The sequence below is a fragment of the Biomphalaria glabrata genome, chromosome 9 (assembly GCF_947242115.1).
Source record: "Biomphalaria glabrata chromosome 9, xgBioGlab47.1, whole genome shotgun sequence".
In the NCBI taxonomy this organism is placed as follows: domain Eukaryota; kingdom Metazoa; phylum Mollusca; class Gastropoda; family Planorbidae; genus Biomphalaria; species Biomphalaria glabrata.
In genome coordinates, this window is record NC_074719.1 from 31,188,372 (window position 1) to 31,213,559 (window position 25,188).

At 35.1% G+C, this 25,188-nt stretch overlaps 2 protein-coding genes across 10 annotated transcripts in view; both read right to left on the reverse strand.

Annotated features, from left to right (window-relative positions):
- Positions 1-11,589, reverse strand: part of LOC106056766 (ribonuclease 3-like) — a 42,834-nt gene extending 31,245 nt beyond the window's left edge. The window contains exons 1-2 of one of the 6 annotated variants that reach the window (XM_056042564.1): positions 11,489-11,589; positions 5,460-5,600 (exon numbers count right to left, since the gene is read on the reverse strand). In XM_056042564.1, the coding sequence (XP_055898539.1) occupies positions 5,460-5,591 (132 nt within the window). In that variant the 5' untranslated portion in view covers positions 5,592-5,600; positions 11,489-11,589. Of the gene's footprint in view, positions 1-5,459; positions 5,601-6,005; positions 6,258-8,303; positions 8,459-11,375 lie in introns of those variants that run through there. The other 5 variants (XM_013213613.2, XM_056042568.1, XM_056042565.1 and 2 more) reach the window with 5 other exon arrangements.
- A 6,657-nt stretch (positions 11,590-18,246) lies between these two features.
- LOC106078445 (rhomboid-related protein 2-like) overlaps positions 18,247-25,188 on the reverse strand; it is a 34,665-nt gene continuing 27,723 nt past the window's right edge. For all 4 annotated transcript variants that reach the window (XM_056042569.1, XM_056042570.1, XM_056042571.1 and 1 more), the window contains exon 11: positions 18,247-20,570. In XM_056042569.1, coding sequence (XP_055898544.1) covers positions 20,404-20,570 — 167 coding nt within the window. In that variant the 3' untranslated portion in view covers positions 18,247-20,403. The remainder of the gene's footprint in view (positions 20,571-25,188) is intronic.

Genomic DNA, 25,188 nt, shown 5'->3' on the forward strand with positions numbered 1-25,188 from the left:
CTTGAACATAAAATACAATATCTCATTGACTAATTCTATCTACTAACAGCTATTTTTCCTGACTATATCTTTACAATAACTTACCACTTATCATATTTGTTATTGCCCTGAAATTGAATTGCCCAAAAGCAAAGTACTTTTTTTTCTTACATTTATTCTTTTAATTGCTTATTATTATGTTTCCATTTACTTTTTACTAAACTTATATCAACTCCCTCTGTCTGTCTGTCTTATCAGTCTGTATGGTGAAAAGTTTGTAGACATTATTTCTCCCACACCCAATCTTGGATTCAAATTGAAAATTTGCACAATCATTTCTAGCACCTGACAAAACAAGAATCAATTTAAAAAATTGACCAACTAGTTAATTAACAATTGGTAATTAATATTTTTTTTTGGTATTGAACAAGGAAAAGAAATTAAACTGATGTACTGGAATAAGTTGAATTAGTCTTTGTACTTTGTGTAGAGAATTAGGTGTATAAAAATAAAAAAAGATAAATATAAAACTTCTATTTTAACAAGCACTTCACTGACACAGGGTAATAGGAATCATCATGTCTAAAAAAGCAGCTTCAGCACTGATTGCTTGGAAGTCATTCAGTGCCGCATCATTACAGCTCCACTCCAAATAAACCAAATCAAAATCACTATCATCCAAGTATATGCCCCAACAGAGGATGCAGAAGATACCATCAAAGATGATTTCTATAATCAACTTCAAACCACACTTGATGAAACACCCACTCATGACCCAATTCTACTGATGGGAGACTTTAACGCCAAAATCAATCCCAACCGAATTGGCTTTGAATACGTAATGGGACCATATGGCTCTGCAGAAAACATCAGTGATAATGGCGAGCGCTTGATTTCTCTCTGTGCATCCAACAGCCTTTCAATTGGAAACACATATTTTAAGCACAAACAAATACACAAAAAACATGGTGATCACTAAATGGAGAAACCTTCAACGAGATAGATTACATTTGCATCTCCAAACAATGGAGGTCAACTCTATTAGACATGCGGACCCGCAGAGGAGCGGATATTAGCTCAGACCACAACCTTATCAGTGGCAAATGTAAGCTTCGACTGAAACGCCAATCAAAACGAGCCACACGACCCCGCCCATTTAATGTAGACAAGCTTAAACGGCAATATTGCAGCACAGTTCCAATTGAAACTAAAGAACCGCTTCGAGGCTCTTGCAGATATACTGACCCTTGAAGAATAGTGGGCCAACTTTAAAGAGACCACTATTGAGTGCGCAGAAGAAGTTATCGGAAGGAGGAGAGGTTCATACAAGGAACGATGGATACAAGACAGAACATGGAAATTGATCGATGAGAGGAAAGAGGCCAAACGTAGATGAGATCAGAAAAATGAAACACAGGATCGCAGCCTAGCGAAAGAAGCCTATAGGGAAGCAGATCTGAAAGTAAAGAGAAGCTGTCGGCGAGATAAACGGGACTGGATTGAACAGAAGGGTCAAAAGGCACAAGCAGCTGCAAGCAGAAATGACACAAAAACTCTCCATTGTATTGTCCAAGATCTCACTGGAGCAAAGAGTGGACATGGAGCACTGATAAAAGACCAGCAAGGCAAAACTTTGCTGACAAAAGAAGAACAGGATGCAAGATGGGTGGAGCACTTTAAAGAGACCCTTAACCAACCATCGCCAGACCTGACTTACACATTCAAGGACCCCTCTCTGGACAATGATCTCAAGATCAGGACAATGATCTCAAGATCAAGACAGACCCAATAACTGCTGAGAAGGTTACCATGGCCATTGCAGTGCTAAAGAACAACAAAGCACCAGGGCTTGACATGGTGTCAGCAGAAATGCTTAAACATGGTGGACAGTGCATTGTTAACAGAATGACTGATTTCTTAAATCTCTGTTGGTGAACTTCAAAAGTCCCTGAGGATTGTAAAGCTTCCAAAAAAGGGCAACTTGGCAGACTGCAACAACTGGAGGGGCATTACTCTCCTCTCTGTCCCAGGCAAAGTTTTCAGCACTGTTTTGTTGAGGCGGCTTCAACAGTCTGTAAATGAGAGACTCAGAGAAGAACAAGCAGGCTTCCGAAGAGGCAGATCATGTGCAGAACAGATCTTCGCTCTACGAAATATAGAACAAAGTCTACAAAATATAGAACAAAGTCTTGAGTACCAACAACGGCTAACGATCAGTTTTGTAGACTTTAAGAAAGCGTTTGATAGTGTCCACAGAGAATCACTATGGAAAATAGTTAGAGAATATGGCATCCCAGAAAAATTCATCCAGATTCTACGACACCTCTACAGTCAGTCTAGTTGCTGCATTAAAACAGAAGAGTTTTTTACAATCGAGACAGGTGTGAGACAGGGGTGCATCTTATCTCCCTTCCTTTTCCTCCTAGCCATCAACTACACAATGAGGAGAACAATGAACCAGACTGCCTTTGGTATTCCATGGCGTGAACAAAATCAAATTACGGACTTGGACTTTGCTGATGACGTTGCACTACTCAGGGCTACAAATAAAGGCATACAAAAAATGACAGAGAGCCTACATGAAGAAGCACCCAAAATTGGCCTCCGCATAAACTTAGATAAGACCAAAATTTTGTGAGTGGGATATAGGGCAAAGGGTGCCCCCATCAGACCTGGCGAGTCAAAGCTTGAAGAGCTAGACAAGTTCACATACCTTGGCAGCATCATAACAAATTATGGGGATGCCTACCATGATGTAGCATGCCAAATAGGAAAGGCAGGGAGCATTTTCCAAAGGCTGCAGCCTATTTGGACAAGCCAAGCAATTGGGCTCGAGACAAAAGTACACCTACTCAACACAATTGTCATCCCAACTGCAACATATGTATGTGAGACATGGAAGTCATCTGTCAAAATTGAGAAAAGGCTAAATGTGGCTCAACAAAAATGGCTGAGACGGATTTTGGTGGGAGTCAGTTACACAGATCAGGTCTCAAACAAGAAAATCTTTTGCAGAACTGGGAGTCGAACACTTAGTGAGGTTGTGACAGAGCGTCGCATGAGGTTTGCGGGACATGTTCTACAACAAAATGAACTACGTATACCAAGAGTTGCGATGACAAGGAGGGAAATACGAGGAAAGCGCAAACAGGGATGTCCTCATATTACTTGGCACCACACCTTCATGGAGGACCTCAGAACAGTGGACACCAGGTGGGAGGAGGCTTCAGACATAGCCAATGACAGATCTTTATGGAGACAGCTTGCTGCCCAATGCACCAAACGGCACGGGAGGACCTAAGTCTAAGTCTCATTTAAGTAAAGTCACTGACACAGTGATTAGTGTATTGGCTTGAGAAGGTCAGAGCCCCCCAGTTCAAATTCAAGTTGTACAACTTTTTTATTTTCTTGTATAAAATGCATTTAAAAAGCCATCATGGTAAAATTCACCCAGATACCTCCTTCTTTCTTACCACCCCCTCCTGAACAGGTCCAGACAAGTGACAGGATAATAGCTCATTGAGAAAGCAAATAGCATGAAATTATGCTATACAAAAACAAATGCTAAAAATATTTCTAATTGCAAAGATTTATTATTGTTAGTCTAGATCTTACAAATTTAATCCAAACTAATTGATACAATTACGTTTAATAAAAGCTTTTTTTAAAGTATTATAATCTTTTCTTATTCTAATTAAAAACACAAAGTTAAGCATGCATTGACATCTTTAATGGAAAACAGAGAAATAGAGAGAGTCAGAGACCACAAACATGTACAACTAATTCCACATTTTTCCAAATTCTTTGATTTTATAAAGTGCAATTGTTTTATTCAACACTGTTATGGCTTTAAACAACAAATTTAAACAAGAAAAATATAAAAAATACTTTTTATAACAAGACAATACCTCCTATATACAAGTATAGAGCATTTATTTTCCTTTTAATAACTAATGAATGTTAGATTTTTTTTAAAAATTGAAAATCCCCCATCTAGAGGAAAAATTCTGGTTAAGCAAATGTATAAATCTACTAGACTTTATAATATTCTAAAGATTGTACTTAAGATCTAGAATCTATATATATAAATTCTCTTCTTACCTCAACAGTTTGGACCAGCAAGATGTAAAGGAAAGATCACTATCTTATTTCTGCGGATGGTAACCCCACGAAAAAAACAGGGGGGGGGGGGGAAAGAGAACAAGTGGGTATTCACACGTCACGACGGATGGCTGCGCGCTGGACTGTCAAACCCTGCCCGCTCCAATTCCCCCTTCATCCTGCGGGAGGTTTGGACTAAGAAGTAAACTATCTTCAACTCTGAAGGAACATGTAAAACATTTTACAAACACTAAATAGCAGCGCCGGACTTAACCATTGTGACCAAGAAGTCATGGAAAGAGAACAAGTAATCTACTATTATATTAACATTAACCCTTCACTAAATAGCAGGGCAGGACTTAAGCATTGTGACCAAGAAGTCATGGAAAGAGAACAAGTAATCTACTATTATATTAACATTAACCCTTCACTAAATAGCAGGGCAGGACTTAAGCATTGTGGGGCCCTATGCAAAACGGATTTCGCAGGGCCAAGTTTGGGTAGGGAAGCAGACAATAAGTGAAATTTAAGAGTTTGTATTAGAAAATAAATTCGTTTATGCATTTTATTCATTCTTTACTACGTACAGAATTACTTTACGAGCCTTGCGTGTAGCAAAGTCATACAGTATATCATGATAAATCTGTTTTCTATATAGATCACGCTTAATAGCAAGAATTACCAAATGTTTCAATCTATCTTTAAGAATTGTTGACCTCAAGTAATTCTTCATTAGTTTGAGGTGCGAGAAGCTTCTTTCACCAGATAACACAATTACGGCTAATACATAATGCCGTTTTTATTTATTGCGGGTAGGATTGGCATTCTCCATTTTGAATGACACCCCAAAATGACAATTTTTGTCTATATATTTCCGTATATTTTGTAATTTCAGGCGATTTCCAGGAGCTCCTGGTAAATCGACAAGAGGGCGCGGGAAATCTGTTTTAAAAAGTTATAAAATGGTTACATTTAATAATTTATACACCTTGAATTAGCGGGGGTCCTATGAAAGTGCAGGGCCCACTGTGGTCATGTAGGTTTTTGTGGCCTAAAGCCGTCCCTGCAAAATAGCGGCATATGCTACGCCACGGTCGAAGATAATGTGCAAAATTTTCCTGAGCATTAATTTTTAAACTCTCTAGGGCCTACATAAAGCCTGTTTAAGATAAAGATTTTCTAGTTCTCTAGCCAAATTTTTCAGGTTCCACTCAGAAAGTGTGACTTGAATATAGAGGTATTGTAAAAAATATATTGTGGGCAGTTTTAGTGCAATAGTGGATGTGAAAAGTGTTTCCTTATTCGCAAGACATGGCAAGGAGGAACTGGAGTGAGTGAAAAAGAAAACAAAAACTTAAGCAGGAAATATATACACAAACCTGATTGGATGTCCTAAACTGCTGCTGTTGCTGTTGTAGCATTAAATTGTTAATGATAGTTTGTGGTTGTTGTTGTTGTTGTTGATGAGGAAAAGTGTACCTTGATGTTTGGAAACTCTGGTTTCTATTCATCTTCTAGTTCTAAGAAAATAAAATTACCATTTATATAAGTAAAATAGCTTCGATAATCTTCTAGTAAATATATATATGTGTTACAACATTTTTAAAGACATTTTATAGTACATCTTTTAAAAGGAAACCCCTCTATGGTGTCCCTCACAAGCGCTATAAAAATCAACTCAGAAGTCATTTCACCCTTACTGGCATAGAGGAAAGTAGCTGGCAACAAATGACAGAGAGACATTTGGAGAGCTCTCAAAAAGTCTGTGGCACACACATTTGAGAGAGAGAGAGAGAGAGAGAGAGAGAGAGAGTATATGAGGCAATAGACTATAAATAGATATATATTGCAGACGTGAATCTTTTAATACAATCTTCTAAATAATTTTTAATTAACACAGCTACATATAATTTATTATCAATTACATAGTAGTAGTTTACTAGTGAAGTGTTCAGCAACAGTGCTCAGTGTCCAATGAAAGGGAAAGCACAAGCGTTCAGCGTAGGAGAATGAAGTGGCCCAATTTATTTTAAAATAAAATCTTGACTATGAGTGGTAATACATACTAGCTAATAAAGACATAGATCTAGGAACACAGCTATTTTTTATTGTCCATTACTACATTAGTTGAAGAAAAAGAATCTACTTTCAGTTTGTTTTTTTGTAAGTTGAACCTTCATCACATAAAATAATAAAATACAAATTTGATCTAGTTCCCGAAAGTCGGTGTTCAGGTATAAGAATCTACAATAGATCTAGAATCTAGACTAGACTCGAGTCTATAGTGACTATAGACTAGTATAGAGTCTATATTATTATTTATATATAAAATTATATAGACAGAGAAAAACTAGGGGCCTTCGATGGGAAGTTTTACCAACTAGTACTACTTACTAGATATACTTCTATTCTAACTCTACGACTCTAGTACTCACTCAGTCACTGCCACTGAGATCTATAGTAGATTCTTATACCTGAACACCGACTTACGGGAACTAGGTCAAATTTTTTTTTTTTTTTTTTATTTGGTGACGGTTTAACTTACAAAAAAACTGAAAGCAGATTCTTATTCTGCAACTAAAGGACTATAAAAATAGCTGTATTCCTTTGTATTACCACTCATAGTCAAGATTTTATTTTAAAATAAAGTGGGTCACTTCATGCTCCTATATTGAACGCAGTTTTTGGGCTTTCTCCTCAATTGGACAGTGAGCACCGTCATTGTACACCACTATGTAATTGCTAATAAATTATATCTGTGTTACTTATTTTTTTTTAGATTGTATTAAAAGAAGTAGATTCACTTTTGCAATATGTATTTATAGTCTATTTCCTCATATACTCTCTCTCTGTCTCTCTCTCTCTAACTCTATAATATTATAGAATATAGATCTATATAGAATATATATATCGTTTATAGTTTATTATTTATATACCTATGTAATCTATGTAATATATATCGTTTATAGTTTATTATTTATATACCTATGTAATCTATGTGTAGAAACAGACAGAAATAAATCTATATAGATTATATATCGATAAATTAATTATTATAATTTAATAAATAAGACTAGGCTACATTGGCTACATGTATTTCCTCTGTCTTTCTTTTAATTGCTATCCAAGGACCCTCTTCTTGTTTTCATAAGTTGGATGTTCGTTTTGTGACACATTAACACCCCCCTCCCTCCCAAAGATGCTTATAATTCTTTTCATGACTCTCTCCCCCTTCCCTCCACTGCCTGTTGGATAGTTTGTGACACTACAAGCTGAGTGTATACTTCTCCTCACTGCCAGTTCATCTGGAGTGATAACCTGCAGTGGGCATGGTCTCTGGCTTCAAATTAGCAGCCCGCACTTTTTCTTTCGTTCATAAATTATATATTATAGACATCTCGATCTAGGTCAAGCTTATTCATTGAAAAAATCATAGATTTATTAATCCCAATAATATTTCTTATTACGATTTTGCTGTGTCCAATGAAGGAGAATGAGCTGAATTCATTATTATTCGTTGTACACCCCCTTATTAAATTTTATTTAACAGCTAACGGTATAAATGTGATTGGAATGTCTTTCTAAAGATGTTTGGAAGCTTATTTTGATATGCCCATCAGCCTACGATCAAACAGGCTCATAATATAGCCTTCATCCCTTATATGGGTATGAATTGCCGGGGGAGGTTAAAACAACAGCTTTACATACATGGTTACCGAGAATCTAAAAAACTGCCATCTGCTTTGGAAAAACGGAACAAAATTACCGGAACTTATCTAAAATTGGACATGCGCAGTCCCGAAACGTTGATTTTTGCTCCAAACATAAAAACAAATGAATTACAAACAAAAAAAGCGACCCGTTCATTGAAGGAGAATTTGATGGGGTGTCCAAAATATAAGAAGCTACTATAGATCTAGTCTAGTCATCTACTGATCTAGTCACTAGATCTAGTGACTCTAATCATAAATCAACTCTAATGAAGTGTACTAGTTAGTTATTTTAGATCTACAACAGTACAATTATTTTAGGTGTAGAATATTCTAGAATTTAAAGAATTTGATGTAGTCTAGATGTAATTTACTAATTACTAATAATTACTAAGACTAAGGCCTAAATCTAGATCTAGATCTCATTCTATAGTAGCCTTTACTATCATGCTATGATTTTAACATATTTTAAAAAATCTTTTTCCTTTTCTTAGAAACAGGTTGGTATATTACCACTGTTAGATCTAGACTCTAGATCTAGTCTCTAGTAGTAGTGATGGCTGCTTGGTCGTGCGGTTTGATTGCTGGACTGTCGTTCGGATTTATCGACGGTCGAGAGTTCAAACCCAGCCCGCTCCCATCCCCCGTCGTCCTGCGGGAGGTTTGGACTAGGAAGTAAACTATCTTCAACTCTGAAGGAACATCCGAAACATATAGTATACAACACCATTTTACAAACAAACATGTGACATGTCTGAAGACCACTCTAACTCTAATAGATTAGTACTAGATCTAGACCTAGATTCTAGATCTAGTAACTAAACTAGAATTTACTAGATCTAGCTAGATTTTTCTAGATTAGTTACTAGTACTAGATCATCAGTAGATGTAGTTACTAGAGTAACTTACATCTATCGAACACCTTCGTTTTAAGGTACTTATCGAACACCCCATTGTATTTTTTAAAATTCTCCTTTATTTCGATGATTATAAAGAATCTAGTCCATTCTTATTGTGCATCGTCCATTTCTTGATAGTTAAGTTATAATTAGTTTCATTTTCACCCGAGGATCATTTTTTTACTTATATTCAAAGTGCGTTGGTAATATTGGTATAAAAATTTCACATTTTTTGACCTCTTGGGAAGAGTGGAGTGAGTCTCGGGTTAAGGGTATTTTTTAATGCTAATGACGCTTCAGCTAAAAAAAAACTATATAATACGCTTCTAATTAGGCTGAGAAATATTTACAACTATTTATTTGAAAGTGTCCTTTGCTACCTAAACATGAAAATTGAGGTTTAAAAAGGGGGTGTTCGATAATAGCAGTTTTTATATAAGCAATCTTAGCTTCGTAAGATATCGAACGCCATTTTAATGTTAAAAATAAACATCAAAGGGATATAACCCAAAGAAGACAAAATATTTAAATTATATATTTTTTAATTGTTATTTTTTTAAATAATGTAATGCAAAGTACAGATATAAATTAATCATATGTTACAATTTGTATCAGCTATTTGTGGTTTACCGTAAATGTGCTATATTTTTTTAAGTAAATAGATTTACATCGATATGCACTAATTGTACCCATTTTAAAAGCTTGATTTTATGACACATATATTATATATTATAGCTTGATGCCAATGGCATCCACGGCGAACCACAAGAAGAAATAGAGTGGAATGTATTCAGTTGAAAAAAAAAAAAAAGTATTCAGTTGTGGAATGTATTCAGTTGTTTCTTTTTCAGATGCCCCATTCTATTAACTTCTGAATTTGCCCGATTCTATTAACTTCTGAATTATGTGTTATAAATACCAATACCTAGCGCATGTACTTGATGTGAAGAGATATTAATAAAACGAACGGGCAAAGGGGGAGGTATAGAATGCAGATATGGTATTTTGAAATAAAAATGTCTTGGGCAGGTAAAAAAAAAAAGGTCGGGGGGTGGGGGAGAGAAACAGTCAAGACACTGTATCCAGAGATCATCAATAATTGATCGACCATTAGAATGTGACGTCAGCCTCAAATACATAGAGTCAGTTGTGCTCCTCGATCTAGACGTGTGGCGCCGAGTCTATAAAATATTTGCCATAAAGTATGATAAAGCTCATAATGCGCTACAAAGACACTCCTTTGAAACATCACAAATACACAAAATAATAACAATAACGCATTTAACCACTCTCCTATTCTGCCTACACCCCCTTACCCGCGCTTCCACTCTCCAACATTCACACTTTTTCAGTGCAAAGTAACAACGTAAATTTCAAGACTCAATCCAAACGCAGCCACCAGACTAACACACAACAAAAAAAAAAGGTCAGTGACAGCCCAACACACAGGTGTAAACCAGGCCATCAACACAGCCCCAAAACATTGTTCAAGTTGTAAGAACAATGTTGAGGGGAAAGGGGGAGGAGCCATCAGTCGAGAACCTACGGTCAAGCCGCTAATTAGGTCACAAACACTAGGCATGATAGATACGTAGTATATATAGATATGTTGTTTGTGCGTGTGTGTGACAAATACTAAGCGTGCTCTAAAATACGTTGTTGTTTTTTTTGGTTAACCAGGTGGTTTAGGGAGGGCGGATTTATCTACATCTATAGGTAACACAGCTTGCAAGCTACCATAGCTTTTCAGCACCCCCCCCCCCTCCCCGCCCAGATCGAAAAATATCTAGCACTGACTTTTGGGCTGTTACATACACTGAGCGTGCTAGATCGGCGGCTAGTTACGTAGGGCCGCGTACCGTATGTTTCGTTTTTAGGTCAACCAATTAAACTGTTGTGTCCTGCAATGACTTGGGGAGGGCGCGATTATCTATTGGCTACCAAATTTAAAGCTTATTAGGCTCTCCCTCAAATAAATAATATCTGGATTTAATTTATTAATGGCCTTATGTCTCAAAATAGCTTAGACCTAAATAAGTACTACGGTAATGCGTTACTGGGCTTAGCACCGTCAGTTTCTAAGCAGAGCTGATCAGTGATTAAGATTCCTTCGATGTGGACCATTTGAAAATGACTAAAAATCTGTCTTTCTTGACATGGCGTAAAAAGAAAATGATATAAATAAAAAAAAATATAGATTATAACACTTTTGAAACACCATACTTTTCACAAAATTTTAAGATTATAACACTTTTAAAACACCATACTTCTCGTGTGTTCGATAAGTTCTTAATATGTTCGATAAGATAAGATAAAGCTAAAAAAGTGTTCGATAATTTAAGCTTTTGAAATCATCAACCTGACCCATTTTAACATCAAATATAAGTTTAACTATGAGTAGTAATAGAATAAAACATGTCTACTTTTTAAGAAAAATGGATGAGGAGTTCACAGATACAATCAGTTTTTTTCTAGGTCTAATTTTTACGGAGATACACAAATTCAAACATAAAAAATGTCGGCGAATGAGCTTAACTTGTTCGATAAACGTAAGTTACTGTAGTAACTAGTAGATTATCATCATCATTCATCATGATATATCTGATTCTGATATAGTATTTTAGTAATATACTAATAATTTAGTCTAATATAGTCTTATAAGACATAATCTAATTATAAGTTATACTTTATTAGTTTATAGGCTATTGACAGTGAGTAGATCTAGGTGACTTTCGCGATCCGGTTCTTGCTGTGATCCTACTGAAGAATTAGAGCCAAACTATCTAGTTACATTAATACCAAATTTTATTCAGTTCAATGATCTTTTATAATGGATTTGACGCCATATTGTTTATAAAAATATTTATCGGAACTCTCCATCTCAGAAGTTTAAAAAAAAGAAAGAGATAGTACTCAAGAATCTAGATTCATTATGAGGCGTAGCTAGCAATGTGCGGGTGGTGCGGGACGCACGGGGTATCATGTGGTGAGGGGCAAACTTTCTTAGTAAAGAGAAAACGTTGTACTTACATGAACAAACACAAACTATTGTATTTGATATGTAAACTTAACATTTATTTTTGTGCTACTTTTAATTTGCTATGGTCTTTCTTTAAATAACTATAAGCTGTTGACCAGCTTGAATCAAATTTACTAGATTTAAAAAAAAAAATTTTAATGGAATTTTTTGAATCTTTCAAAGCAACTCACTTTACTGGTCATTTTGAAAAGAACTGCTTCTTGACTTGTAGCCCCAAACTGCTGGTAGACAACTAAATCACCACGTACCACTAGCGGATGAAGAGCTTTAGAAGGGGGGGGGGGTGGCAATTTTTTTTTCAAACCCTAACCCAGTAAACCCTAATCCTGTGTATATATCCTATATATATTATGGGCGTAGCCAGGATTTGGGGGAATTTTTTCTCCCCCCCCCCCCCTCCGCGAATTTTTAAAAATATGTATGTATGTGTGTGTGTGTACATAATCTTTATTACATTCTCACCCTTCATTCTTTTGGAAGACGTTTATTGTGCCCTACAATAGGTTCTTCCTGGAGTTTGTGGAAAAATTGTAGACTCCCCGACAATGTCAGCAAGGGGGTCTGGGGGAGCTGCGCGGCCGGAGCCCCGCCGCCAAGCACTATTTCTGGTATTGAAAGCCAACAAAATGCATATTCTGAGGTATCTACAGTGCATTTTCCTGCTATTAAAAACTTTTATTTCAGAAACCTAATGTGCTATTCTTACTGACTTAAACCCTCCCGCGCCGTTCAGCGCATTTGCCGTCAAGCTGTCTCCACACAAATCTGTCACTGGTAATGTCTGAAGCTTCTTCCCACCTGCTCTGAGGACCTCCATGAATGTGTGGCGCTAGATTGTACTTAATAGGATGTCATCGCAACTCTTATTATGCGTAATTCATTTTGTTGGAGAACATGTCCCACAATTCTCATGCGACGCTCTGTCACAATCTTACTAAGGGGTCGACTCCCAGTTCGGCATAGGATTTCCTTGATTTAGACCCGATCTCTATAACTGACTCCTAAAATCTGTCTTAGCCATCTTTGTTGAGCCACATTTAGTGTTTTTACAATTTCGCAGATGACTATTCACTGCTCTTAATTAATGGAGCCCCGCTACTGGTAGAAATGTGTAATCTCTCTTGAATACGCTCTTGGAAGTGACTGCGGTAGTTTGCTTTAGATGTTATATCGAAAAGAGAAGTTTTATCGTCAAAATCATCTGTTGGGGGCCCATTTAGCTACGGTCATCGAATTTGCTTTAGAATAATATTGAAGATAGAGGTTGTCCACCTCAAAACGCCCTGTAAGAGGATTTTAAACTCAAATCCATCAGCTGGAGAAGGGTTTAAACTCAAAACCCAAATTGGCTTGACTACGCTAAAATAATTTTAGTATGTAATTTGCTTTTTTTTTTACATTGAAGATGTATTTTTTAACTTCAAACCCCGCTACGCTCATAGATTTTAGAGTGTGTAATATGCTTTTTTTTATATTGAAAAGGTATTTTTTAGCTTCAAAATCCGCTGGAGGGGAGTTTAAACTCAAAATCCCTTTGACTACATTCATAGAATTTTGAGCATATAATTCACTTTCTTTTGATATTAAAGAGGTATTTTTTTACCTTCAAACCCCGCTGAAGGGGGGTTTAAACTCAAAACTTAGTCAAAACTCATTTAGCTACGCTCATAACATTTTGAGTGCGCAATTAGCTTTTTTTTATATTGAAGAGGTATTTTTTAGCTTCAAACACTACTGAAGAGGGGGGGGGGGACTCAAAACCCCTTCAAAATATTGAGTGTGTAATTTGCGTTTTTTATATTGAAGAGGTGGTTTATCGTAAATTTTGGAGGGGGTTTTATAATCAAAATCTTCCTTAACTGTGCTCTTGGAATTTGGGGATCGTCGTTTGCATTTTTTTTTTTTTTGGATTTTGTTTTATAGAAGAGGGGGATTTAACTGCTGAAACCCCTGGAAGGGGATTTTAAGCTCAAAACCCCCTAGTTTTGTTTAATCTCTAAGAAAGAAGATCATGCAATTTTTCATAATTCGGAAATCCGAATACAATAGATATACATGTTTTCAAGTTACATGAAGTTACTCCCTTTTTCCAGTCTATATTTATATATCTCTATGACTCTAGGGGGGTTGTGTGCCATTTGTCTGTAGGATGACAGAGAAAAAGGACATTCAATTTGAGGTGATCCGAGTTAGGAGTAGGAGAAACAGCCTAAAAAGAAAAGGAGGGACGTTCCGGCCATAATAAACATTATAAAAGCTTAGACAAAAGCTTATAAAAGCTTAGACAAATGAGCGGGCGTAGCCGGTGTGTAATGCTAGTGTGTATATAATATATAAATATTTTTTTGTTGGCCTCCTTCAGTCGTAGAACGACTATGGTTCATCTCGCGCACTGTTGGACCGTTGGGGCACCAAGCAAGATTTGTCGACCGTCTTTCTCCATTCCTCCCTGTCTTTTGCCTTGTTTAAAACCTCTATCAATGGTAGGCCTGTCCATTCTTTTATGTTGTCCTCCCATCGCTTTCTCTGTCCGCCTCTTCTTCTTTTTCCTGGTACTGTTTCCTGAAGGAAGGTCTTTGCGAGCCCAGTGGATTTTGAAATACGGCCATATATTTTAAGCTTGCGTTTCTTTACAATAGTTAGCAGGTCACCATGGGGTCCGATCGCTGCAGTAACCCTGTCTCTAATCTCTTGGTTTGTGATGCGGTCTTTGAAAGTGATGCCTAGGATCCTTCTGTGGCATCTCAATTCCATTGCTAGGATCCTCCTCTCTAGCTCTTCAGTCAGCGTCCAAGACTCGCAAGCATATAAAAATGTGGCCATGACCAGGGAATGCATTAATCTGATTTTGGTGCCGAAGGCCAAGCCACTGTCTTTCCAAATTATTTACAGTTTTGAAAGAGCTGCTGTGGACTGTGTTATTCGGGCCAGTAGTTCGGGTTTTGTTCCCTCATCTGAGACAATAGCTCCGAGGTATTTGAAGCTGTTAACACTAGTCAGCTTTTCACCTCCAATACTGATGCCTCTTTTAAATCCCTGTTAGCTATTGGTCATAATTTGTGTTTTTTTTCGGCAATGCGCGTCACCAGGTCAGCTAGTTCTTCTTCTGTCCCTGCTAGGCCATCAATGTCATCTGCGAAGCGCAAGTTATTGATTCTTCTTCCTCCAATGCTAACAGTACCGTCATAGCCCTCGAGAGCATTTTCCATTATCCTTTCAAGGAAGATATTTAAGAATGTTGGTGAAAGTGGGCAGGCTTGTCTTACTCCAATTGTGGTTTTGAACCAGTCCCCAATATTATTGTTGAAGTACACCGCACTGGTGGCATCCTTGTAGAGGTTCTGAATAACTTTGATTATGTTTTTATTGATATTGTACTTTTCAATTGTCGGCCAGAATGCCCCGTGCCATACTCGATCGGAAGCTTTCTTGAAATCAATAAAGACTTGGAAAAGATTATCTTGGTGTTGGAGATATTTTTCATAGAGTATTCTGAGGTTTAGGATTTGTTCTGTTGTGCTGCGACCTTGTTTAATAACCGCTTGTTCTTCTGATATGATGTTATCTGCTATCGGTTTTAGCCGGTTTAATATAATTTTTAACAGTACTTTGCAAATACAACCGATTTGTTCTTTGAAAAGATAAATCACAGATTTAAATTAAGGCTTTGTGATTTCTACAAATAAATTGGACCCATCCCGACTCAAAGTTTATGGTTGGGGGGGGGGGGGGGAAGGGCGGGATTGTTGCTATCGCCCCATTTCCAACCACCAAAATACTAGAAAAAAGGGGGGGGGGGTTAATAATCTAAAAATAAGGTTGAAATTAGTATATACTATTAACATAAGTGATAAATTCGTATACAAATTGTGTGATTTCTTTACTAAAATTCAAAATTCGTCTGGCCGAGTGGGGGGGGGGGGTCGCCCCCCCTGGATCCGCCAGTACCACGTACAGGGGCGGACTGGGCGTCAAATCGGTTGAAAGTTTCATTATGAAAAGGCTATGTTTAAAAAAGAAGTCAATTCAATTACATTTTTCGATATACTGGACCATCTATACATCTTTTCTCAACTTCAACTCACCGCTGAGACGTCTTCACCAAAATAACCAGAGCTAGCCTTAAAGGCTTGGTTAAAATCTTCTGGAGCACCAGAGGTGAATCTGCCAATATGACCATATGGATAATGTTTTAAAATTGTAAATACTCTTGACTAGTACATATGAAAATTCTTCTATTTAATCTGAAGCATTGCAGGTGGATTGTTAGTTGCTATGAAGTATTATTATTTTGGCTTTTGGTCCATGATTCCCATGAAAAAAATGACATGCAAGTCTACCTTCAAAAATAAGGATTTAATGGAAAACATTTTTTAAAATCTTAACTTGTAGTGGGGACAACATTGCTGAAGTTGAAAGCATGTGCTCAAATCTGGGAATTAGTGCAGAGCTTCTAAGACGTATGGGCCAAGCGAAAAAGATGAAGATTCTGTATTACTACTATTAACAGACAAGAAAAAGGAGGAAATTTCTTCCTTGGTGGGGATAGTTCAAGAAATAATTACTCGATATGAAAAATATCATGATATGGTAGATAATATAAATGTTTGTCGCGATCCTAACTATTGAATTCTCAGATCGAAATAAATCTTGATAATGCTCATAGCAACATCCACAACACACAAATTTCATCTGGAACTAAGGAGGATTAAACAGTTTATTGCAGTTTCTTCAGAAGCCTTGAGTTAAAAAAAATATTGGCTAGATGATTGACTCCTGAATATTGTCTTGATTCGCATATTTCTGACAAGCATGGCTCTATGCAAACGAAGTTTTTATAGACTTAAGTTGACCAAGAATTAATTATGATCCAACAATGAAAAATTTTTGATTCACTAATTTGGCAACTTTATCTATTAAACAAGGGCTGAAGGAAAAAATAGATTTCAATAAAATTATTTCTAGCTTTGCCAGTAAGATTTATTTGCCTTATCTTTTTGTTAAATTAATCTTTTTTTTTTTCTAATTAGCAATACTTTAGTTAAATACACATTAGTTTGGGAAAAACTGTCTTTTTGCTGTTTTATTTCATTTTCTTCTTTGTTTGGAGAGGGGGAATCATTATGAGCTGTCAGAATGGGCATCATATACCCTAGCTAAGCCACTGAACTAATTAATTATGACTAAATTAAATAATTGGTTAATTTAGTAATTGATTTGTGTGTTGTGCAAAATTTCACTCGATCCAAGAATGAGAAGTGGAAGAAATAATGTGTAAAAGATTCCACCCAGAGTGAGTTAATTAATACAAGCTTTGTAAAAAAAAACAACAAGACATTTGTTTCCTTGTCTATGTATAATGCTTTTAAAAATGCAATTTAGTGCATTTCAAAAACAACCCAAAAAAATAAAGTTAAAAACCAAAGACAATACTTTGTCATACATTTGAAAAACAAAATTTATTTAAATATGGCGTTAAGTAAAGTTCTCCTTTTAAATATGGAGTACTAATGAAATAGTGTATTCTCCTAGTATTATCAACAAGTAACCTATTTAGTTTTTAGCTGGTAAGACATTCTGATGGGTCAACACAAATAAATGTTAGCTTAAAGACTTTCCATGTTATAATATTCAAGTGTACTGTACTTCAAAAATGTATTTGTTTTTAAATTCTCAACAAATAATGTGGCTTTTTTTTTTTTAAAGGTATAGTCACAAATAATCCATTAATTTTATTGACTTAATTGTAACCAAATCATTTAGTATCAGTAGACTATATTAAGTTATTTATGTCTTTATAATAAATTAAATTGTTATAACAACAACTGAGTTTGAGAATATTTGTATAACTAATTTGGTATACAAATTTGTTCAAGTATAATCAGAGCACACCTCAGCTAATCAAAATGTTAAGACCAAATATATATTTTAAAAAATACAAATAAGTTTAAAAACCATATGAAATATACAAAAAGCCTCACATAATTAAAATAGTTATCAAAAAGAGTATACGTTTATACATTACCCTTACAAAATAAAAGAAAGGCAATGTCATACAATGTTAACATCCAAGAACTAGAAAGCCAGTCATAAAATAAACAAAGAACACAATTGTAATAAAGTTAGTTAAGCGTATAACTTTTACAAAGATCTTATAAAATATCCAATAATAAACAAGAATATCAAATTGAAACACAAAAAAAAAATGCTAACAATATAAAAACTAAGCAAGAAAAACAAAACTTTAATGTTCATAAAATTTATTATAAGTAAATCTGAGACATATATTGTCAGCATAAAAAAAAGAAAACAGAATATAGCTTTAAAAAAAAAAACTTCATGGATTCTATATTGATATTGTGAGGTATATATAATATAAATGAGCTATTGAGCAAGGGAAACAAAATGCTTAATTTAAATAAGTATTTAATTTACTAATACATGTAGAGGTTAGTCCATAGGCACATAAAAAATATTAGTACTACTAAGTCCAAGTATTTTAGAAATCTTGGGCCTATTTTATTTATTACCTGATACATTGAAAAACAAAAAAATTGTGTTTCAAATTTGCACCCAAGTTTATAAGGCACACTTTATTTTTATCAGCATAGCTTTGTAAAGATGTTAGCTAGGCATTGAATTTCCAAATATGAAAATAATTGGGTGGATTAAAGTTACAAAATAAAAAACAACAACAATCTACTGGTTTGGTCAAGAAGCAGGGCAAGGCAAGACCGAATAACATAGTGCACCACTAAATGTATTTAGAGAGACAGTCTGGAGGGTGATCCCTTTCCTGTCAAATACTTTCTTAAGATAGTCTCTTATGTATAATAGGTTTATAAAGCTTTTGAGAAGCACAACCATACATGTTGAGTTCATTTGTAGTCAGAAGGTAATGAAAGAATAAATTGATTTGTACAATTCTGTCAAATACATTCAAAATGCACTTTCTGTAGTTCAGTGTTTTCTCAACTTTTTTGCCCACTTTAGCCAGCTTTGAAGTCTTGGAAATGCTAAGCACAATGCATTTTCTACATTCAGACCCACAGAAATACAATTTTCTAGTGTCTACAGCACAGACTTTACTATAGTTGCAAGAGTGCAGGTAAAAACGGGTTGAGATAGGTTAATAAAAAAAGCATGAGAGACATACTATGACATGTCATGGGCTGTGAGACCCACGTTGCACTATGACATATGTTATGGGCTGTGAGACCCACATTGCACTATGACATATGTCATGGGCTAGATCATCTAAGATCAACTATCTGTTAAGCAAGACATCTTGAATTGGGGTTGTTTTTTGGTCACCCAAAAATGATTTTGTAGAAATGTTTTGTTGGAAGAAATACAGGTAGAATCACATTGGTGGATGTATTGAAATATTTTTTGCAAAGAACATTTGAAGTCAATCTTGTTGCATACAAATCTTGCAAAAATTATAAAAAGGTCCAAGCTTGAAGAGGAAATATAGTCTTTAAATAGAATTTTTTAAAATTGTTGTTAATAATTTTGTTTTTATTTGATCTATATTGATATCAAGAATTGCTGTTGTAGTTGACCCATAGTAGCTTTTAATATTATCATTATCTTCATGGCTAAGATTTTTTTTTCTATAAGAGTGCAAAGCTGAAAGGCAAATATAAAAAAAATGTCAAGATAATTTTTTAGTTTGTGTCCAGTCAGTTCAAAGAAACCCTTTCCCAGGTATTAATATTTGTTGTTTCTTTTGATCATTTTTTAAAATGTCACAAATGATGTCTGATTCTGTTCCTACCAGGCTATGTTGTATGCAATTAGCAGGTTTGCAAGTGTTCTGCTGCTAATACAAATATTTCCTTCATAGCCTTACAGTGTGATTTTGAAAATTTCTCCTATTTTGTAGCCAGGTAAAGTTTATGCATGATATATCTGATATAGTCTAGCACTATGTATAAAGTATGCTAATGAACTTAATATGATTTTATAATGATATTGCACTAACCATGATTTTTTTAATAAAGGTTGTATAAATGCTATTTTTATTTCTATTTTCTAAATTTTAAACCAGTACAAATTATCTATTATTATTGTTTTTTTATAAATGATGACTTTACAAAGGTAAACTTCATTTCTTTAACCAGAGCAATGAGCTAAAAATAAATAAGTGCACACCTGCTTCAAATTAAAAAGGTCTATAAAAAATAGTCTTGAGTAAAAAGTACAAAATACATTTTCAAAATATTGCTGCTAACAAAAGCAGTACTTTCAAAAGTTGCATCAATGAGATTTGAAATGATATATAGAATTATACAATTAAAAAAAAACACAGATTAAAATATGTATTTATAGTAATTGACAAATAAAATTATGAACCTAAAATAAAAGAATTTTTTAAAGAATCAATATGTAGTGAACAAGAAAATGTCAAAGTCAAAATTTAGAATTAGCCTATCTGTATTTTAATTTGAAACAAATTAAATTTTGTTTATAAATATATGTCATGATGTTGAAGTACAAAAAGAAACGTTTCAAATATTACAGATGAAGGTTATATATATTAAAAACAAAAACAAATGTTAAAGGCTATATGCTTGCAAAATTTAAAATATTGAAATTGAGTATAGAATATATAGCTTATGAAATGATAAATTTGTAAAGTAAAAAATTTCTAAGAAATGTAACAAATTAGTTATGCTAAAGCAGTCCAGTCAGTGGGAGGATATCCTTCATAAAGTGCATTAAACAGACAACAAAAAGCTACAAAGGCCAAATAAATAGCTAGAGTTACCCAGCCTAGAGCTTTCTCCCATGTTAGGGTGTTGACATTTTTCAAAATCACAATGCCTAGCATCACACCTATGCACAAAATAAAAGAAACAAAAAATAAATACATTAATAGAACAAATTTGAAAATAAATACAAACATTAAAATACTAATATTCATAAATACTAATGTAAAAACAAAAAGAATCTAAAAAGAGTTTGTGTTATCAGACAACAAGTGCCACCCATGGGTCAACATTGCAGGTGGACAGGTTTCAACATTTTCAGCATAAATAAGAGAAACTAGGAACTAAAAGCTACCAAAAACCATAATCCTACATCCTTCATACAAAATATTTTGAAAGAATGAATGCCTACAATCACTCATATCCAATGCAAAAGTCCTGCTTGTCGACTGTCTGAATATGGCCAGCATGAACATTGCATGATTTTATACAGATGAGATATTTAAGTCAGCATTGGAGTCCTGGTGAGTGTGTACTATGTTTAATTCACATTAACCACTGCCAATTACATCTTCTTTCATGTTAAATTAATAGCAACACCTGGTGCGGGTTTCTCCCTCTCATTGTGGCACCCACATGGAATAGTTTATATGAAGAAATAGATATACAAACGGAACCATAACCTCCAGTTTGCTGAGGTACCATGTGCAATGTAAGTGGTATAGAAGAATGAAGGATTCACTATTGCTAGTTCCTTCCACCATGCCATGGTACTCTAAATGAGCTGCATTGTACAATGCCTCCCCTTAGCATGGGAAGCTGGGCGATGGCTCAGAACCCAAAAAAATAAACATGATTAAATGATCATATAGTTGATGGGGCGGGGGCTTCTGACCTCTTGAAAAATCCATACCTTGGTCAAATCAAAGGGCTTTTGACATGACTATATTAATACAAAGGCAGTCAGTGCAATGTACCACAAATAAAGAAATGTGTAAAGCTACTATGCATACAATATTCATTTTTATTTTTTGTTAACAAAATGAAACATTTCTTATAAAAAAAAATGGTTTACATATTCAACTTTAAAAACAAAATTGTACAAAACTTTTAGAAGATAAAAGTAACCCTTGCACCAGAAAATTGCAAGCTGAAAAATTTCATAAAATTTGATTTTTCATAATTTCATACAAAATAATAGTAATTTTCTCCTTTTAGAGGCCCTTAAGAAACTCCTATACCTGTTAGCCTCAGGAAAAAAAATCTACATTAAATATTGATAATGAAATTACCTTGCAAATCCCTAAGGCCAGTGAAACATCTAGAAATGTCTGAAATAGATGAATTAAACTAGGGTTCTATCTAGGCAATTATCCTACCAAAATTGCGTGAAGTCTATGGAACCAGGACAGTGTAGAAATATCCTCATTACAGATCTAGTCATGCATGTTAATCAATGACTTAAACTCTGTCAAGTCACTGGTTTTCATGGCTGACTAAGGCAACCCATTCCAAGCTCTAATAGCATTAGGGAAGAAGGAATATTTGTACAAATTTGTCCTAGTGTCACGTAGTTCGGACAAGTGTCTTTTGCTTTCTCCTAACTCTATTTAGGTTTTTTTCCTCTAGTCGTAATACTTGTACGGGGCGAGAGTGCCTTGCATTTTTGTTTTAAACTGTTTTTGCTCCATCACAAAGTCCTGTGACATATATTGGTCATTCTTTGTCAGGAGGCAGTTCACTCTCTGAATTTGGTTGAAATGGACGGTGTGTTGGTCCGTAACTGTAAAAGATTATTAGTCTGTACTAGTTCCTTGGACTTATTATTCAGTAGAATTTTTGGACCCCTGTTTTGGGTGAGTTACTTTGTGTGATATCTCTTATTGTACATTGTATGAGGTTGTCACTATTTCTAGTTTTAGAGTAGAAGTTGAGTTTTGTGTTTATTTCATTTATAGGGTGCCAGTGTTGGAGTTGTAGGTACTGAGCTTGATCCTATGCCAGTGTGGGCTTTGCTTGTCATCTTAGAAATATATATATACTACAGTCTTGAGTGTTATTGTCAGATTGGCGATCATCAAGCATTGAGTGTCAGGCCGTTATGCATCATTGTTATCAGTTTGGATCAGCTGAGGTTTAACTTTATTATTGCCGATGTTGGCAGTATTATGACGTCAGTTGGTAGCAGTAGCAAGGTGCTTATGTGAATTATTGATTAATATCTATCTATATATATTTTATATATATATCTATTATCCATTTTTATCATTCTCAGTGTATATATACATATATCAGTATCATACAATTAAATTCATTTTTTTTTGTTATTTAAACTATCCACATAGTTGGTTACTCTATGTATGACTGTGTATGAATGATGTTCTTGTCAGGTTGAACACTGGGTCCTTAATTGTGTACAGCAAGTTAACAACACAAATAACTCCTAAACCTGACACCCAGCATGTGTCTTTCTGAGTATTTTATTATTTTGTGTCTGTTTTACTTTCATAATATTTTCTTGAGTTGAGGGGTCCCAAACAGAGTATGCATATTCTATTATTGACCTAACCAACAGTACCGTAAATAACATTTTAGTTTAAGGTTCTTATTTGATTTGTAGAAATTTCTTTTAGTAATTTCAATATAATTTTTTATTTATTTTAACACCTAGCTATTTTGAGTTTTTAGACTGTAACTGATTACCATGAATAAGATAAATGGTATTTATTTGTTTTAGTTTTCTTTTTGTGTTACTCTTTGACAATTTTCTGGGTGAAAAGACATGCTTCAATTTGATTCCCATTTCAGAAATTCATCTAATTCTCTATCTAAAATTTCTGTATCTTGAGCTGTTTTTATTGTTCTATACATTATGCAATAGTCTGCAAGTAATCTGACTTTTGTTCCTGAACTAATGCAATTTGGTAAATCATTTTTGTAAATTAGAAAAAGTAGTGGACCTAAGACTGTTTCTTGAGGTACACCTGAGTTTACTATTATTGGTGTTGATTTAGAGTCATTTATTATTACAGTTTGTCTTTAAAAAATCTAATGAGATAGCATATATTTGCTCATTCTTATATAAGCCTTTTGAAAAATCATCCATTAGACCTATTAGTTGTCTTTCACATGATGTTTACCTTTACCTTTTAACCTATCCCTTAGTCTGTTGGACCGTTGGGGCACCAAGCAAGACTTGTCGACCATCTTTCTCTATTCCTCCATGTCTTTTGCCTTGTTTAGAACCTCTTTCAATGGCTCATTCTTTTGTGTTGTCCTCTGTCTGCCTCTTCTTCTTTTTCCTGGTACTATTCCCTGAAGGAAGGTCTTTGCGAGCTCTGAAGATCTTGTAATATGGCCATAGATTTTAAGCTTGCATTTTTTTACTATAGTTAGCAGGTCATCATGGGGTCTGATCGCTGCAGTAACCTTGTGGACATATTTTGGGTCAGACAACTTTTTCCCTTTAAGCTCCTGTCGCTTGTCACAGAGTTGGAGTATATCCTCTGTTACCCAGGGTTTTTGGATAGGCAGAGCTTCCCTAGTATTTCCAGGGCTGTGTCTGTGACTGCTGTGTTTAGCATATTGACTTGTGTGTCGATATCCTGGTCGTTGGAGTCCAAGATATTGAGGGCTGCAAAGCATCCTCCTACTTGTGCCTCAAATATGGCAGCTACTTGAGGATCTTTCAGCTTATCCAGGTCAAATTTAATCAAAGTCATGGTCACATGATCTATATTTCCTAAAACCATGTTGGTAGGGAGTAAGAAAATTATGTTTTTCTAAATGGTTTATGATGTTGCTACACTATAGTAACATATTATGTGTTCTAGGATTTTACATGTGATGCTGGTTAGTAATATTGGTCAGTAGTTTCCTGGGTCAGATTTTTCTTTTTTAAATAGGGCAGTGATGTACACTTCTTTCCAGTCTCTTGGTACTCTACCCTGATTAAGAGATGCCTTAAAAGTATTTAAAACACTAGTGATAGCTCATTGCTTAATTCTTTGAGTAATCTAGCGAGCATACCAACAGGTCCAGATGCTTTAATTGGGTTTTATGTTCACTAATAGTTTCTGAATCCTCTTTTCTTGTCAACTAGGTTCAAATTCTCCTGGGGCTGAGAATTCTGACACAAAGTATTTATTTAGGATTTTAACTTTAGTTTCATTATCAATATGTGTTAAGTTATCTTCTCCGTTTAATGGTGCTACTCCTGTTGTTTCCATTTTCTTAGACTTAATGTACGACCATAGATTTTTACTGTTATCATTAAATATTACAATGTTTATGTATTCACTCTGCCCCTGTCTGCTTACTTTTTGGGTTAGGTGTTTAAATTTAGTTGGTATCCGTTAGATTGTCTAAGAGCTGAGCCGAAGGCTCTTCGAGCTCTAAGTTTGAAAAGAAACCTGTCTGAGCGTCAAACAGTAAAAAACAAACAAACCTGTGTGAACCACAGTTCTGTCTGGAAGAGACTCAAATCAATGCCTAAATAAAGCATTGTTATTTCCGATGCATCTGGCCCTGAGCGCATGGGCTAGACATAGCCGAAGGCCGAGTGCACCGAGGACCTCCGCCATTTTCCTATGTTGTACCAAGCTAACCGTGGAGGACTTGCCATTAGTGTTAACGGTCCCTTGAGGAACAGCACATGGATTATTGACAGGGCTGTGAGAGCTCTCTTTCAGCTCCGCTCCGTGCAATGGGTAAACTCTCGCCTACCTGTGGACACCCCAACGGGA